Source organism: Macaca fascicularis, chromosome 1 (genome assembly GCF_037993035.2).
Source record: "Macaca fascicularis isolate 582-1 chromosome 1, T2T-MFA8v1.1".
Classification (NCBI taxonomy): domain Eukaryota; kingdom Metazoa; phylum Chordata; class Mammalia; order Primates; family Cercopithecidae; genus Macaca; species Macaca fascicularis.
This window is the reverse complement of record NC_088375.1, coordinates 125,312,297-125,329,578: the sequence shown is the minus strand read 5'-3', so window position 1 is coordinate 125,329,578 and position 17,282 is coordinate 125,312,297. Positions and strand designations below refer to the sequence as shown.

The window sequence follows — 17,282 nt, the reverse complement described above, 5'->3', positions numbered from 1 at the left end:
CTGCAATAGTACAGGAGGAGGAGGGCCTGGGCCGGGGCCAGGGAGCAGGCTGTCAAGGGGGCAGACCTGAGTGATGAAGACTCAATGGTGCTGCGAAACAGACTGGCCCCTGGGGATGGAGAGGAGGGAGTTGTCCAGGGTGAGTCTCAGGTGTGTGTTAGGGTGCCTGAATACTAAGAGGAGATGCCCAACGTGTATGCTGGGGGTGGGTGGAGATGCTCAGATGAGAGAGAATGGATTTGAGAGCCCTGCATGTGGAGGTCACAGAGCAGCAGGGAAAGTGGAGGCGGAGGCCAGCATTAGGGTCAGGTGCCATCTCCTGACCCTGCCCACATCCCCAGCCTCCAGTCAGTATCACCCTTACTCTGTGCTCCAGCCATTCAGGCCTTCTTCCTGTCCCCTCATGCAGTTCCCTCTGGAGGAGTTCACCTTCCCTCTGAGGGGGATGGCGGGAAGAAGGGCCGGGAATGTTAACGAGGTAGCAGAGCCTGCAAGAGTCCACTGTAAGTTCATCTTTCAGGGAGAGGAGCCAGATGGGATTGCAATTTGACAGGAGCAGCAGGACTGCAGGACGGCTGTTTTCAGATGGTGAATATGTAAGCAGCTCGGGACTGAGGGGACGCGGGACAGGAGGTTCAGCAGAGAACTAGCTCAAGAACAAGGACTCAGGCCGGGCGCGGTGGCTCACGCCTGTAATCCCAGCACTTTGGGAGGCCGAGGCGGGTGGATCACAAGGTCAGGAGATCGAGACCACGTTGAAACCCCGTCTCTACTAAAAAAATACAAAAAATTAGCCGGGCGCGGAGGCGGGCGCCTGTAGTCCCAGCTACTCAGGAGGCGGAGGCAGGAGAATGGCGTAAACCCGGGAGGCGGAGCTTGCAGTGAGCCGAGATCGCGCCACTGCACTCCAGCCTGGGCAACAGAGCAAGACTCCGTCTCAAAAAAAAAAAAAAAAAGAACAAGGACTCAGGCGACGCAGGACGGTGGTGAGATTCAGGGCACAAGTAGACAAGACCTGGTTTTGGAGAAGGAGTTAAAAAAAAAAAAGGTTTTCTCTGAGACAAGATGGAAGGAGGCAAGGATGAAACCTATTCCAGATGGGAGCTTAATTCTTCAGTTTCTTCAGGGCTTAAAAACCACTTGTCCCAGAAGGCCACACAGTCTTATCAGCAATTTACACCTCAATGAAAATAAACTCCCGGACTATTTTGACAGCAGGTTTGTGTCGGGGGAAGGAAACCAAGTCCTACGGTGGGACAGGGACCAGTCTCCAAAACGCAGGGCTTGTGAACCAGCCAGTCAGAGCAGCAGAAAAGGACCTGCCCCTCCATAACAAGAGGTTCTCTTGGAGGTGGCTGGGACACCCTACCTCTGCCCGAAGGTCCCAGAGAGGTAGAGACCTGGAGTTCAGGGCCTCTTTCCTGCCAGGTGGATGGGGAGCTGCACATTGCTGGGTTTCTGCAACACGAACCTGCCTGCAGCACCCCCGCCCCGCCCCCACGGGGAGGGCTTTTTTTTTTTTTGAGACAGAACTTTGCTCTTGTTGCCTAAGCTGGAGTGCAATGGCATCTCCGCCTCCCGGGTGCAAGTGATTCTCCTGCCTCAGCCTCCTAAGTAGCTGGGATTACAGGCGCGCACCACTGCACTCGGCTAATTTTTTGTATTTCTAGTAGAGATGGGGTTTCACCATGTTGGCCAGGCTGGTCTTGAACTCCTGACTTCAGGTAATCTGCCCACCTAGGCCTCCCAAAGTGCTGGGATTACAGGTTGGCCCCGCCGGGGAGGGCTCTTAAAACGGCAATGTCAGAGGCCGAGGCATCAGCCCCTCCAGCACCTGGCCAAGTCCAGGCTGCAAGGATGCCTCTCCTTTTGTACCTGGGAAGAGCTGCTGGGGAACCCCATGTTGGGAGGTAACTGGGGGAGCGGGGCAGGCCCCTCATCCTGGCACAGGCTTGGACACGCAGCACATTTGTCTGGGGCCCATCCCAGCTCTGTCAGACTCACCCTGGGAGTGCAGCCAGGGCCGGCCCTGCCGCGTACCCCCGGGGAAGGATGCGGACTCGGGGAGAGGAGGCACTCTCAGGACCTGGGGTAAACCGGAAAAGCTTCAGGGGAGGAAAAGCAGGACAGACGGCTGGGAGAATGTTGGTTCCCAGGAGTGAGGTTTCAGTATTTGGCTAAGGAACTGTCCTGCCCAGCCTGGACTGTGAGTGCAGGCAGGTCCCTGGGTCTTACACTGGGTCCCCAGTTACCAGCCTCTTTAGAATTTCTGGAGGTCTGGCTCATGGTTGTCTCTCTTGGTGGAGAGGCCAGACTGTTGGTCTCAGTGTTTCCTCATTCCCTGCCTAAAGCACCCAGACCTGCATCTTGGGCCCTGAACACCTGGGTGTGGGAACCCAGGGCTGGTGAGGGACCCAGGGCTCTGACTCACTCCACTAGGCCTCTGGAGGGTGTTTGCTAACTGAGGTAACCTGGGTAGCTGAGGTTGGAGATGGGGCAGGTCAAGGTGCCAGGGATGAGGGCATCAGGCGTGGGATGCGGAGGCAACTAGCAGGGTGGAGTCAAGGCTATTGGGCCTGTTCCCAAATGCTCGGCTTCCAGGTGGGTCGGCCCCTCCTAAATGAAGCTTGATCCGCCCCATCCCACTGCCTCAGGGAGGGAGAGTGTCTGGTTTTCCCTCTGAAGGAAGGCGAACCACACCTTTCCCAACAGTTATTGGAGAGCAAGAACTGTGTTACATTCTTTCTTCTGTAAACCCTGCTCCTAATGGTGCCTGGCCCAGGGTATGCACTCGGTGGCCAGTCGTGTGTGCCCTCCTGCTGTTGTGCTCTTGGGCATGACCTGTGGGGAGGGACCTCAGCCACAGCCAGCCTTGCCTTCACTACCATTGACTTCCTCTCCTCTGGCTTCTGGGAGCACGGGGTCCCTTACAGTTACTCTCTACCAGGCCAGTACGTCCATACAGCTGTCTTCCTAGCCAGGTTCCTACACCAGTCCCCACACGGGCAGGAGGAAGGCTGGCAGGGGAAGCTGGGCTGCCCAGGGCAGGAGGGTCTCTCTGCACAAAGCAGCTGGGAGTCCAGGCAGCCAGCTCCAGCAGGTAAGTCAGCTGGGTCCCCAGGGACTCAGAACCCCAGCTTCTGCCCTCCCACAGAGCTCTCAGGGCCGTGGCAGAAAGCAGAGCCTCCCACTGGTAGGAAGGTCACAGGCACCAGGAGCCAAAGCAGGTAGGCGTTGGGAGTGGAGCAGGCAGCTGTAGGGACTTCTAAGGCAGAGCTGGGGCGTTCAGGGCCCTGTGAGAGTTCCCAGTGGGCTTCTGGAATGGTATAGGGGCTGGGGCAAAACTGGCCTCCTGCTCACTGTGTAAGCTGCTTTTCTTCAAACCAAATAGTTGAGGCCACAGGAATGTGAGTTTCTGGCCCTTCTAAATTACGAATAGGAGCAGCTTGCTTTGTTCCCTTGTCCTGGCTTTGTTATCCCAGAGCTGGGGCAATGGGCTATATATAGCCCAGGCGGGCTGCTTGGGTCTGCCTGTGGGCCCCCAGCTGGCATGGCCAGGCAAGACAAGAGAGCCACTGTCACCCTTTCACACACCTACCTCAGTTTTGACAGGGTTTCCAGTAGCAAGATTAATAGGATCAATCCCAAGCCCTCAGTGGAAAATGGAGCACATGGCCCCTTTTTCCTTGGTACCATGCTCCAGCAGGCCCAGGGAAGTCACTGCTCAGGGACTAAGGAAGCTGAGGTGAGATAAAGGCTCCTAAGTGACAGCCCAGTTCACACTCCAGCTCTCAACCTCCCAAAGAAACATAAAGCACTGCCAAGGAGTCAGGGCTTCCGACTTCCACCAGGCCACATTGTCTCATCTCCCTTACCATCCTTGTATTTCTGTCTTCCAAAGGATGGAACAGGCATAATCATATAATCATGTCCCCCACCCTACCTTCTGGGACCATCACAAAGATAAAAGAGATCACCTATAGAAAGTATTTTAACCTCCTAGGAGAGAGCCACTAAACGAACAGAAGCTGTTATTAAAGTAGAGGGTTTGTAGACTGCAGATGAAAGGCAGCAGTTAAATAAACAGCTTGAACATCAGCCTCCCCTGCGAAAGGAACTGGCTATTAGGGCAACAGTGGGAGCTCCACAAAGGGACTTCAAGATTTTCCTCCTCTCCTCTGCCCTGCTGGCTATCTCCGCCCTTTGGAGGTACAGCAGCAAGATGGTATGCAGTTGGTCTCCCCATGTAGGGGTGGCTGTAACGAGAAACTGCTGTTAATAAGTCCCCAACCTGTGCTAGGGATAGAAGCTAGGGGCTCTTCTGGATTAAATACAGCCTCTCCCTTTCCACAGAGTCCTTTGTAGGGATCAGAAGTGCTAAGAGGCTTTTAAAACTGTTCTGGCTCTAAGCCAGTCCTACCTCAATGATTTCAAGCAGGAACGTATTTGTAAAGGAGGATCCTGGCCCTTGCTCTGCAAGCTTGTGTGATTCAGACTCCATTTTCCACCTGCCCCTTGAGGCTTTTCTAAGTACCCCTCCCTTCACCTACCTGTTCACAGGCTCTGTGACTTGCTAACTGGAGGGAGCAGCCTAATTTGGAAGGAAAAGCAGAAGTGTGTATCAGGGAGAACCATCAGAGGCGGGGTTCAAGCCCCGGGAAGAAGACTGAGGAAGAGTCCTAAGCCCTCCCCAGAGATGCTTTATTACATGGTTTCATCAGTCATCAGTGATGGGTTCCTATGCCCATGCAAGGAGACAGGAACATCTGTGTGGTACGCGGCACTGCTCCCCTCTCAGCTCCACAGTCAGATGGGGGCAGGGCGATGAATGGGTGCTTGGCTTCCCTGCTGTTGGGCAGGCTCTGAGATCTCAGAGAGTCAAAGCCCTAAGACCTCTGGGGAGAATTCAACAAGACAATGATCCCTTTGAACAGAGGGGTCCCTTTGATAGGCACCAGTTTCCTTTATTCTTTTCTTCCCTAGTCTGAATCTTAGCAGCATTTCAGTATCATACCTGCACTGGCTACTTTCTCAACCAGGCCCCCTGCCCTGCCCAGCCCGAGAGGGCAGACAAGAGTTTCAGGGGCTGTGTCAGAACAAAAAAACCTGGTATATCCCGAAAGGGGCCTGTGATTTTGAAGAGTGTGAAGACAGAAAAGAGGAGGGTGATGAGATGAGCTGGGAGTTTTACCTGGCGGCATGAACTCCTTCAATTTCTCAGGCACAGTGATGCCCTTCTCTGTCTGGTAGTTCTCCAGGATGGCGCAGATGGTACGGGTAGTGGCGCACATGGTAGCATTGAGCATATGGACAAACTCCACCTGGAAAGACAGGGTCCCAGAGGGGAAGTCGGGCTCAACTCTCAGCTGGTCCTACTGACGGCCAGGAACCATCCATTCAACCAGACTTCCCCAACCACAACTGTCCAAATCGAAACGATGGGTTCGACCCCTTAGCAACTTTTTTCTGAATTTGAATTAGTTGGTATTTATTGCCTGTTAGATAACTGCAGAAAGATCCCTCATGTCTCCATGAGTGACAAGTGGTAGCTTCTCGTATTTTGAGGAGTTGGGCCCTTTGAGGGAAGGAAGAAACTACTATTGTGGCCTTTCCTTTTCACCCCTTTCAAGCCCCTGACTTGGAAAAGAGTAGGGCCTGAGAATTGGGTTTGAAGAGAGCAGCTTACAACCCAGACCTTCTTGGGTGAGAAGAGGGAAGCCTCCAACTTGTTCTGTGTAGATAAATGGAGATTATTCTTTCTCTGGAGTTAAGAAAAACAAAGCCAGAAAGAGAAAAGCTAGAATTACCTTATAGAAGAGAGCTAGATTCAGGTTTCTAGTTAGAAGAACTCAGTCCTGACTCAGGAGAAGGCATTTTCAGATTCCCTTTTTGGTCTAGATTGAGAAGCTCAGATTTTCCCATGATGCTGGGGACCAGTGCACCCCAAAGGCTGAGAAATAAGATGGACGGGCCGTGTACTGAAGGCTCTGTTTCCCACCTCCCTGGGGGCCATCTACCTTGTCCATCATCTTCTTGGTTTGCCCATATCGGATTCGAAGCCGGTGAGCCTGGTAATCCGTGCAATTAGAACAGGAGACCAACTCACGGAAGGCTCCTGAGCCCGGAAACCAGGCCTCCAGGTCAAGCTTCTTACTGGCAGCATGATTCAAAGAACCTGTAAGGAAAAACCCCTAGAACTCATGAAGGAGGGATGGTATTTCAGAAGGCTAACCTTTAGCAAGCCTGGAGAATTCTTTAATTCATGTCCTGTCTCCAGAGGTGAAATCACATCCAGATATTCTTTTTTTTTTTTTTTTTTTTGAGACGGAGTCTTGCTCAGTCACCCAGGCTGGAGTGCGGTGGCGTAATCTTGGCTCACTGCAAGGTCCGCCTCCTGGGTTCTCGCCATTCTCCTGCCTCAGCCTCCCAAGTAGCTGGGACTACAGGCGTCCGCCACCTCGCCCGGCTAGTTTTTTGTATTTTTAGTAGAGACGGGGTTTCACCGTGTTAGCCAGGATGGTCTCGATCTCCTGACCTCGTGATCTGCCCGTCTCGGCCTCCCAAAGTGCTGGATTACAGGCGTGAGTCACCGCGCCCGGCCATATCCAGATATTCTTAACACCAAATACTCCCCAGTGAGAAGAGGGTAATATTTTAATTAATGTGGGCAATGACTCGACTTGTGATCTGTTTCTCTGTGTGGCAGCTCAGCTGGTGAGGGTGGCGTCTGTGGGATGCAGGAAAGGGAGGCTGGGAAAAGGCTGGGTCCCATACCTGAAACAATATTCACGATGTGGTAAGGAATGCCCAGGGACTGGTAGAATTCCTCCGCGGTGGTAATCATCTCTTCAAACATCTCCCACGACTTGTTGTCATGTGGTGATGAGTACACAAACTGTTCAATCTGCAGAGAGGGACCCAAGGAGATGGTAACAGTGGTATAGGGTGAATAAAGGACTGAAGAGGGAGACATCCTTGCCTTGAAGATCCGTTTCCACACCACTGGGAGGCAGACGAGGCTGGGCCCCCAGCAACTGAGACTGGACCACAAGAGCAAATGCTTATGGCGCGAACTTCCCATATGCATGCCAGCCCTGTTCTGAGTGCTTTATATATATTGACTGGGATCATCCTCACAACAGGCCACAATAGGCCTGGCGAGGCAGGCACCATTACTGTTATCCTCTTCGTACAAAGGCAGAAATGGAGCACTGGGTGCTTATGTATTTTGCCCAATGTTACACAGCTGGTGAGTGGCAAAGCCGCAGCCTGGCTTCAGGGTGGGTACTCCCTGCCACGCCAGCACGCACTTCCCCAGAAACACAGAGGTAAGCAATAAGAGGAAAAGCTGGAGCCAGGATGGGCCTCAGCAACACAGATCCCATCTCTCGTCTAACGCTTCTGGAGAGAGAGAAAGGTCCACTCCTTACCCTGACCCATCTACTCACCTTCTCAAACTGATGGACTCGGAAGATGCCACGGGTGTCACGGCCGTGGGAGCCCACCTCCTGATGGAAGCAGGTAGACAGGCCAGCATACTTGATGGGCAGGTCCTCTGGCCGGAGCCACTCATCCCGGTGCAGGGCAGCGATGGGCTGCTCTGAGGTGGCAATCAGGTACTTCTCATCATAGGAGTTGTCATCAGACTTTTCACTGCCTTTGCCAATCACCTGTGGAAGGAAGGAGCCATACCAGTTAAGAGGAAGAGGGGAGGACCTTGGCTAGAATAAGAAACCACAAGAAAGATATCAGTGATAGTGCAGGAAAAACTTCCTTTAATCCCTGCCTGGGAGTGGGGAGAGAATACTAAAAAGATAAAGGAAAGGCTCAGTCCACCTTGGGGTCCCGGACAGAGATCAAAGAAATGTAAATTAAGAGGAAAGAATATTTTCCACTTATCTTTTTTTTTCTTTTGAGAAAGAGTCTCACTCTGTTGCCCAGACTGGAGTGCAGTGGCACAATCTCGGCTCACTGCAACCTCCACTTCCCAGGTTCAAGTGATTCTCCTGCCTCAGCCTCCTGAGTAGCTGGGATTACAGGCATGCGCCACCATGCTTGGCTAATTTTTGTACTGTTAGTAGAGACAAGGTTTCACCATGTTGGCCAAGCTGATCTGGAACTCCTGACCTCAGGTGATCCACCTGCCTCAGCCCCCCAGAGTGCTGGGATTACAGGCGTGAGCCACTGTGCCCGGCTATTTTCAACTTATATAATAAAGAAAACTCATCCATGATGAATAATGGTCAGTGCTGGCAGGTATGCAATAAACCTGTGCTGGTAGCCACATAAATTAATCCTTGTGAGGCATTTACTAAACACCGATGTGGAGCAAAAAGGGACACCAGTCTCTGCTTTCTTGGTGCTTATAGGTTAGTGGTTATGATCCTTAAAGAATGTACTTTGCTGTTCAGCTAAAGAAAATAATGCCAAAAAAAAAAAAAAGTTCAGACAGGACAAAGTTCACTGTAACATTATTTATGTAATATTATACAATCATAAAAATGAAGACCATGCAGTAACACAGAAAAATACTTTTGATATAATGCTACATAAAAAGGCCGCCGGGCACGGTGGCTCATGCTTGTAATCCCAGCACTTTGGGAGGCCTAGGCAGGCAGATCACCTGAAGTCAGGAGTTCAAGACCAGCCTGGCCAACTTGGTGAAACCCCATCTCTACTAAAAATACAAAAATTAGCCAGGTGTGGCTGGGCGCGATGGCTCACGCCTGTAATCCCAGCACTTTGGAGGCCGAGGCGGGTGGTTCACCTGAGGTCAGGAGCTGGAGACCAACCTGGCCAACATGGCGAAACCCCGTCTCTACTAAAAATACAAAAAAAAAAAAAAAAAAAAAAAATTAGCCAGGCATGGTGGTGGATGCCTGTAGTCTCAGCTACTTAGGAGGGTGAGGCAGGATAATCGCTTGAACTTGGTGGGTGGAGGCTGCAGTGAGCCGAGATTATGCCACTTCACTCTAACCTGGGTGAAAGAGTGAGACACCGTCTCAAAAAAAAAAAAAAAAAAAAGTCAGCCAGATACGGTGGTGACGCCTGTAATCCCAGCTATTCGGGAGGCTGAGGCACAAGAATCACTTGAATCCAGGAGGCAGAGGTTGCAGTGAGCCAAGATCGTGCCACTGCACTCCAGCCTGGGCAACAGAGTGAGACTGTGTCTCAAAAAATAAATACATAAATAAAAATAAAAATAAAAAATAATGCTAAGTAAAAAGGCAATTTATGTACATGGTAATAATAAGTATGTGAAAACAACATATATATGAAAAAAATCCCAAAGTGAATATTTTAAGATGACAATTGTTATATTAGGTCAATGGAAAAGCAGGTAATTCCCTCTGCCATTTCTAAATTTTCTATTATGTAGCAGTATTTTAATTTAAAAAAAAAAAGGAAGAAAGTTCCTCTGGGTCAGTGTTTAGAGCCCGGAAAACTACCTCGCTACCTGGCAGGAGGAATGTAGCCACTGTGGGGCCATTCACATACAACATAGGAAAGCTCAAGGGCTGTGCAGCCTAATATGGTATAGCCAGCCACATATGACTATTTCAATTAAATCGGGTGGGCGTCGTGGCTCACACCTATAATCCCAACACTTTGGAAGGCTGAGGCAGGTGGATTGCTTGAGCCCAGGAGTTTGAAATCAGTTTGGGCAACATAGTGAGACCCTGTCTCTATAGAGGAAATTAATTTAAAAATAAAAAATAAAAACAAATTAAATTAAATTAAAATGTAGTTCCTCGGTTGCATCAGCCACATTTTCAGTGCTCGAGTCACACGTGGCTCATGGCTGCCATGCTGCATCATGCAGACCCAGAACATTTCCATCAGTGCAGAGAGTTCTATTGGGCAGCGCTATATTCATTCTCCAGAACCGAGGTTTTTATCAGACAAGAAGTACCAGCCAAAATTCTTCACTATTGAAACCTGTGATTCTTCCTGCCTGTGGGTCCAAGAAGCGTCTGGATAAGAGATGGAGAACGCAGGACTCAGGGAGCACCGGCTACCTAACGATTTCCATAATACTCCACATAGGTTTCTCCCTAGTGTTACCTGCAGTGGGTATTTCTAATGTTCTTTAATGATTATCTAATATTACGGGTTGAAATTAGAAAAAGAAAGAAAAGGTAAAACAGGTTTTAGCCAGTAAAGGAACACATTCCACCCTTCGTTAAAAGAAAGCAGAGGTCAAGGTTATACTAATGCTCAGGGTTTAGGGAGAACACTTTGTTTCCCAGTGCGCCTTGAATGAAAACTTAACTTTTACCTCATCAGCAGAAACAATGGAAAGATTGTTCTAATTACTGAACTATCTTCCTATATGAATTAGATGAGTCCAACAGCAGTTGTCTAACTCTACCTCCACTGTCTGGAGAGGAAATAAGCCAGTAGGAACGAAGTCCCTATTTCTGACAGAAGAGTTGAAAGGGAGGAGCAAACGAATAGTAGACACTGCTGCATTGGACAGCTGTTAGCAGAGACGCTCTAGAAATCTTGAGTGCCGAACACAGAGTGGGGTGCTGTTATTGGTGTTAGAGCCAGTTGATCAGAATGACCTTCTGAACCTTGACTTGAATTGTCTGGCTCTCCCTGACACGGTCCATGGTTGAGAAGGAGCCACAAACTGGAAGCCACCTCCATCCCAAGGCAAGTATGTCTCACCCTGTGGAAGCTTCCAGTCTGGGGTTAGGAGTGGGAGGACACGGGAAGCGGGCTAGGAGATCAGTGCCACTTCTGTAATTTCCTTTTGTCCAAGCACCCAGGAATGGGCTTCTTTTCTAAGCTCATGGTGTTGAAGTGTACTTGATTTAGATTCATCATACAGATTACCCAGGGAAAGGTAAAAGAGGCTCTGCAGCTGCACTGTCTAATATGGTAGTCATTAGCTACGTGTTTAAGTTAAAATTAATTAAAATAAAAAATGTGCTTCCTCCGTTGTACCACCCACACTTTAAGTGCTCAAGAGTCACAGATATAGAACGTTTCCATCATCGCAGAAAGTCCTATTGGACAGCACCACTTTGCATCACTGAAGTTAAGCTACATAACTTAAGAAGTCATTCTGCCACCTGACCCAGGCTACTCACCTTATAAAGTTCTTCATCAAACTGGCTGAGCTGTGCCACCTCCTGCATGACCTCCTTCCTCATGAAAAAGGGGGTATAAATGGGAGTGTAGACCCGACTTCCCAAGGTGCGAAGGGCATACTGGATGAGAGCCTGTTCCAGGAACACCAGGACCCCCTAGAGGAGCAGAGAGACAGAACTGTGTGACTGGGTCTTGTCACTGTCATGCTCAGCTAGCACTGACACCCAAAGGCACCTGGGCCGACAGAACAGGACTACCCAGGGGCACACAGGAGGCCAAAAAAAGACCACATATCACAGCAACTGACCTTCTGAACCTTGAGATTCATTCTGAACACTGAAGCCCAGCGAACTATCCAGACACACAGTTAAGAGAATTCTCTTGATGTTCTCAAAGCACTTTGGGCCTACACAAACCAGGGTGCTTCTGACAGTGGATTTTGATTCTTTGTTACTTGTCTGACTATCCAATTATACTGAGCTACTTAAAGGCAGAGACTGTTCTGATTCAGTCAGCAAAACATACATTCATTATGGAGGACCACTTAGTGGCTTTTGTTCTATGGAATCCTGATAAGCCCTCTCTTGCTTTAGAAAGAGAATTGCATCTAATTGCCAAAACATTTGCAGAAAGGCGAGTAGAACTGGTAGATTTGGGGGCCTCTTTAAGTAGGTTATGTTTCTCTGCAAAAAAAAAAAAAAAAAAATTTGTTTCTTCTTTATAATCCTATCCTCACTGGTTCCCAGCTCTTACCTTCAAGAAATACCCTTGACTTCCAGCCACCATGGCCCCCTTTTCGCCTTCAAAGCCATCTACCATCACCACCAGGTCCACATGAGAGTACTTCTTCCTGACTGTACAATCACCCCAAATCCTCTCTACTTTGTTGTCCGCATCCTAAGGAAACAGAGCAAGAAAGAAAGATACATAACATGTGATTTTATTTTTTTATTCTTAAATTATTATTATTATTATTTTTTTTTTAGATGGAGGCTCGCTCTGTCACCCAGACTGGAGTGCAGTGGCCGGATCTCAGCTCACTGCAAGCTCCGCCTCCCGGGTTTACGCCATTCTCCTGCCTCAGCCTCCGGAGTAGCTGGGACTACAGGCACCAGCCACCACGCCCAGCTAGTTTTTTGTATTTTTTAGTAGACACGGGGTTTCACCGTGTTAGCCAGAATGGTCTCGATCTCCTGACCTCGTGATCCGCCTGTCTCGGCCTCCCAAAGTGCTGGGATTACAGGCTTGAGCCACCGCGCCCGGCTAAATTAAATTATTATTACTATTTTTTTTTTGAGACAGGGTCTTACTACTCTGTCATCCAGGCTGGAGTGCAGTGGCACAATCTTGGCTCACTGCAATCTCAACCTTCCAGGCTCCAGTGATCCTCCCACCTCAGCCTTAGCTGGGACTACAGACAGGTGTGCAACACCATGCTCGGCTAATTTTTGTATTTTTTGCAGAGATGGGGTTGTGTCATGTTGCCCAGTCTGGTCTCGAACTCCTGGGCTCAAGTGATCCCCCTGCCTAGGCCTCCCAAAGTGCTGGGATTACAGACGTGAGCCACCGCGCCAAGGTTGATATATGATTTCTTAATTCTACAACCTCCATCTTTCCAAACTTTATTCCATGAACAACTTTGCTTTGTGACGTCATTGCTTAACTTAAACACTACTGTGTCTCATAACTAGAGAAGGCATGTTGCTACTCAATGGAGAAGTAATAACTTACAAAGTTTGACAAGTAATTCTAGCCATGAAACTGGGAATGATGATTTTCCAAGAGGTCTACAGTATTGCCTCTTTTTTTTTGTTGTTGTTGTTTTTTTGTTTTTTACCCTTTTAAATGACCTCTCAAATCCTGCACAAGGACAACTCTTCCCAGACAATCGACATTGCCTGGAGTACGGAGGAGAATGTAGATTTTTTTTTTTTCCAGGCTCTCATTGGTCCCAGGGCCACATGAGGGCGGACTCAGGGCCCTGACCTCCTGAGTCTGCTCATGGTCTGTGCTCTGCAGCCTCCTGCACACCCCAGCCTGCAGTGAGTTTAATGTTCACCAGGGAATGAATGAAAGAGGCACAGATGGGCCCTGCTCCGGCTGGGGTGTCAGGGAACAAAGGCTGGGCTCCGAGCAGCTTTGTGCAGGAAAAGCTCCCGCTCAGCAGGAAACCTTTATCATGCAGATTTCCCTTCGACCTGCAGCTTCTCAGCGGGGTGTGGGTGAGGGGGTTAGGTTGATTTAGCAGATCCCTCCTACAAGACGCCTGCTACCACGGGCAACTGCAGTGGAGGACAGCAGCCCTATTTAGAAGAGATTTCTGTGCCAGGAGTCTCCTCCTACCTGCTGTCTCTGCTACTTCCCAATCAGACAAGGATCTGACTCCTGCAATTCTCAATTGGTGGACAGAGGGAATATACAAAGAGCCTGCTTCTGACAGAGAGTGCCAGTGTTCCACAGATCTCCTCCCGTCCCCGCCCCTGCAGAGACAGCAGCCACCTAAGGCCGCCTCCTGCTACAGCACAGCCACCTGCCTCATCTCGTTACTGATGGGCACAGAAGGGCGCAGAAGGTTCCCAATCTCTCGAAGGTTCTCAAATCGCTCTGCTTCCAGCTTTATCCGCTCCGCTTCACACTTCAGGATGGCTTTGTCAATGAGGAGTCGGACTTGATTTGTGAGATTTTCAGGTTCTGTAGATGAACAGGCCAGGCCCATAAGCAGGACAGCGAGGCAAGGACAGCACAGGAATAAGATTTGGTTGCCCTAACCCTGTTGTGCTCTAAAGAGAGCCCTTGCGATAGCATTTTAAAAACTGGAAACAAAGACTTTTAAGAACTGAGATTGATTTCACACACGGATATACACAGTCTTGCTCTACAAATCCATCGGCATTTTTCCTTGGTGGTGCTTGAGGCAGAGATGGATAGTTCTGGCCATTCCCATTGTTCCCATACATCGCAGAAATGTTAGTACTGCCGCTCTTATGAGAACTTTCCCTTAATCTGCAGTTTCTGATTTTCTTGAGTGAACCAATTTAGCACTCTATTGATATGCTGCATTTAACTGTTCTCCAGGAAGATTATAAATTTATTAGGAGTAAGAGATTTGTCTGAAGCATATTTTTGGATTCTGTATTGCAGCTGTTTCAAACTGTGCTCTTACTTCTTTGAGGTGAGTGGTTTAGCAGTAGGGCCAGGCAGGCTCAGGCCCCCAATCCGAGCCCTTCAGGCACAGCAACTTTGCTTTTTTGGTTTATGTTCTTGCTATATGTTAAGGGTTTCAAGAAAGGGTTCAGTGACTAAAAAACTCAAAAATTACTCCTCTTGCCCAGCGCACTAAATACTTACTGTATTACAGTAAGTTGAAGTTTCTTGCCTTTGTGTAACAAAGGGTAGAAAATGGAGCTATATAAACGAAACACAGTTCCTTTCCTTTTTCTGTTCTTCCTACCCTTGATTCTCCCACTCCATCTGTCTCCATCTCTGCTGTCTAATAGATACTCAAATATAGAATATAACAAGAATGGGTGGGGACATTTCCCAGCAGCAGAAATGAAAGGATGTCACAATGCTGTGCGCAGCAGCGTGTGAGCACTTGCTGTCTAGGAATAAAATTAAGACAAAACAGCAGAGATCCTAACTTAGAAAAGGACTCTAACTTACAGCTAAAGCGTCTGCAGTAAGGTCATCGAAATTCAACACGTTCTCTGGGACAGACTCATCATCTTCCACTGGCTCTTTTTTCTGCAGGAAGGAAAAAAACCAACACAAATCAATAAAAGAAAATCTCTGGCATTGTTTTATAAAGTAAACACCAAATTAACGTATTATATAAACGAATCGCAGAACTTCCTACATAAATTTTTCTAAAAGATACAACATGTAGGAAAAAAATTAGTACACTGGAAGCCAGAAGTCAAAGTGTCAAGCCCCTATGCTGCCACTTAATAGCGTTTTGGTCCTAAAATCAATTAATCTGTCTGGGTCAGAGAATTAACATCTTGAAGAATACGAGAAGAATGTCACTCCCTGTGCGTAGGTCTTCATAGGAATCAGAAGAGAATTGATTTGAAATGCTCATGAGCTACAAGCCCGGGAGAGGCAGCGCAGTGCTCAGAAGCAAGCCCTGGGGCAGACACACCTGTGTGTGGATTCTTTTTTTTTTTTTTGGAGGGAGTCTCACTCTGTCGCCCAGGCTGGAGTGCAGTTTGCGTGCTCTCGGCTCACTGCAACTTCCACCTCCCGGTTTCAAGTGATTCTCCTGCCTCAGCCTCCCAAGTAGCTGGGATTACAGTAGTGCGCCACCACATCTGGATAATTTTTTTTTTTTTTTTTGTATTTTTAATAGAGACAGGGTTTTATTATGTTGAACAGGGTGATCTCAAACTCCTGGTCTCAAGTGATCCCCCACCTTGACCTCCCAAAGTACAGGGATTACAGGCATGAGCCACTGCACCCACCCCAAGTGTAGATTCTTATCTACCTGCTAACAACAATCCCAGCATTGAGGCTAAGGGGGAAAGATGGATGGAGCGATGAAATATCAGACAGCCAAGGAAAACAAACAAACAAAAAGTCACAGGATCTGGAACTAAGTTTAGAACAATCAATGCAATTTACACAATGGCAGGGGTGTAACCAGGGCTGGATTTTGTTCTCTCTAGTTTCTCTTCTCGTCCTTCTGTATGATAATTCTGCTAAATCATCACTTGTAATCCTTGCACAAAACCAGGTGAATTTAAGAAGATCCCTTAAAGAGTTAAATTCTTCTTAAATTAAAAAGAGTTGGCAGGGCCCTGTGGCTCATGCCTGTAATCCCAGCATTTTGGGAGGCTGAGGCAGGTGGATCATGAGGTCAGGAGTTCAAGGCCTGCCTGGCCAAGATGGTGAAACCCCTTCTCTACTAAAAATACAAAATTAGGCAGGCGTGGTAGCAGACACCTGTAATCCCAACTACTCGGGAGGCTGAGGCAGAAGAATCACTTGAACTTGGGGGGCGGAGGTTGCAGTGAGCCAAGATCATGCCACTGCACTCCAGCCTGGGTGACAGAGTGAGACTCCGTCTCCAAAAAAAAAAAAAGAGTTGGCCGGGCACAGTGGCTCACGCCTGTAATCCCAGCACTTTGGGAGGCCGAGGCAGGCGGATCACAAGGTCAGGAGATAGAGACCATCTGGCTAACATGGTGAAATCCCATCTCTACCAAAAACACACACGAAAAAATTAGCCAGGCATTGTGGCAGGTGCCTGTAGTCCCAGCTACTCGACAGGAGAATAGAGTGAACCTGGGAGGTGGAGGTTGCAGTGAGTCGAGATCGCACCACTGCACTCCAGCCTTGGCCACAGATCGAGACTCCGTCTCAAAAAAAAAAGAGTTAAAGAAAGTTAGTCAAAGGCCATTATAATAAGATATATGAGACTTCAACAAAACTTGCATAAGAATATTTAGCATCTGCTTTGTAAGTATAAATAAAACAAAGTATAACCAGGTATAGTGGCTTGCAACTGTAATCCCAGCTACATGGTAGGTTGAGGTGGGAGGATCACTTTAGCCCAAGAGTTCAAGACCAGCCTGGGCAGCAGAGTGAGACCTCATATCTAAATATATAAATATATATATTTTAAATTAGCCAGGCATAGTGGAGTACACCTGTACTCTCAGCTACTTGGGAGGATGAGGCGGGGGGATTGCATGAGCCCAGGAATTAGAGGCTGTGGTGAGCTATGCTTGTGCCACTGTACTGCAGCCTGGGTGACTTTAAAAAATTAGCCAGGCACAATGACATGTGTCTATAGTCCTAGTTACTTAAGAGGCTGAGGTGGGAGGACCGCTTGAACCAAGGAGTTGGAGGTTGTAGTGATCTATGATCATGCCACCGCACTCTAGCCTGGGCAACAGAGCAAGACACTGTCTCAAAAAAAGAAGAAAGAAAGAACAAAAGGACTAAATCTCCTAAATGTAAAGCATAGAAATCCTTTAGGTTCATTACACATTCTCATATGATCAAAATTCTAACTATAACTCCACTCACACCCTTCAGTGACTCAGAGCAAAATCATCTTAAAAAGCTAGAAAAATCTGGCCAGGTGCAGTGGCAACATAGGGAGACTCCATCTCTACGAAAAAAAAAAAAATTAGCCGAGTGTGGTGGCATGCTACTAGGGAGGCTGAGGCAGGAGGACT

At 48.5% G+C, this 17,282-nt stretch overlaps 1 protein-coding gene across 5 annotated transcripts in view; it reads right to left on the bottom strand.

Moving 5' to 3' along the window:
* The window catches only part of LOC135968061 (transcription initiation factor TFIID subunit 13), a 60,961-nt gene that overhangs the window by 4,369 nt on the left and 39,310 nt on the right, over positions 1 to 17,282 (bottom strand). The window contains exons 18-26 of one of the 5 annotated variants that reach the window (XM_065533050.2): positions 14,764 to 14,844; positions 13,635 to 13,791; positions 11,854 to 11,997; positions 11,100 to 11,255; positions 7,449 to 7,670; positions 6,775 to 6,904; positions 6,018 to 6,175; positions 5,696 to 5,761; positions 5,221 to 5,321 (exon numbers count right to left, since the gene is read on the bottom strand). In XM_065533050.2, coding sequence (XP_065389122.1) covers positions 14,822 to 14,844 — 23 coding nt within the window. In that variant the 3' untranslated portion in view covers positions 5,221 to 5,321; positions 5,696 to 5,761; positions 6,018 to 6,175; ... (4 more) ...; positions 13,635 to 13,791; positions 14,764 to 14,821. Of the gene's footprint in view, positions 1 to 4,925; positions 5,322 to 5,695; positions 5,762 to 6,017; positions 6,176 to 6,774; positions 6,905 to 7,448; positions 7,671 to 11,099; positions 11,256 to 11,853; positions 11,998 to 13,630; positions 13,792 to 14,763; positions 14,850 to 17,282 lie in introns of those variants that run through there. The other 4 variants (XM_074000106.1, XM_074000097.1, XM_074000060.1 and 1 more) reach the window with 4 other exon arrangements.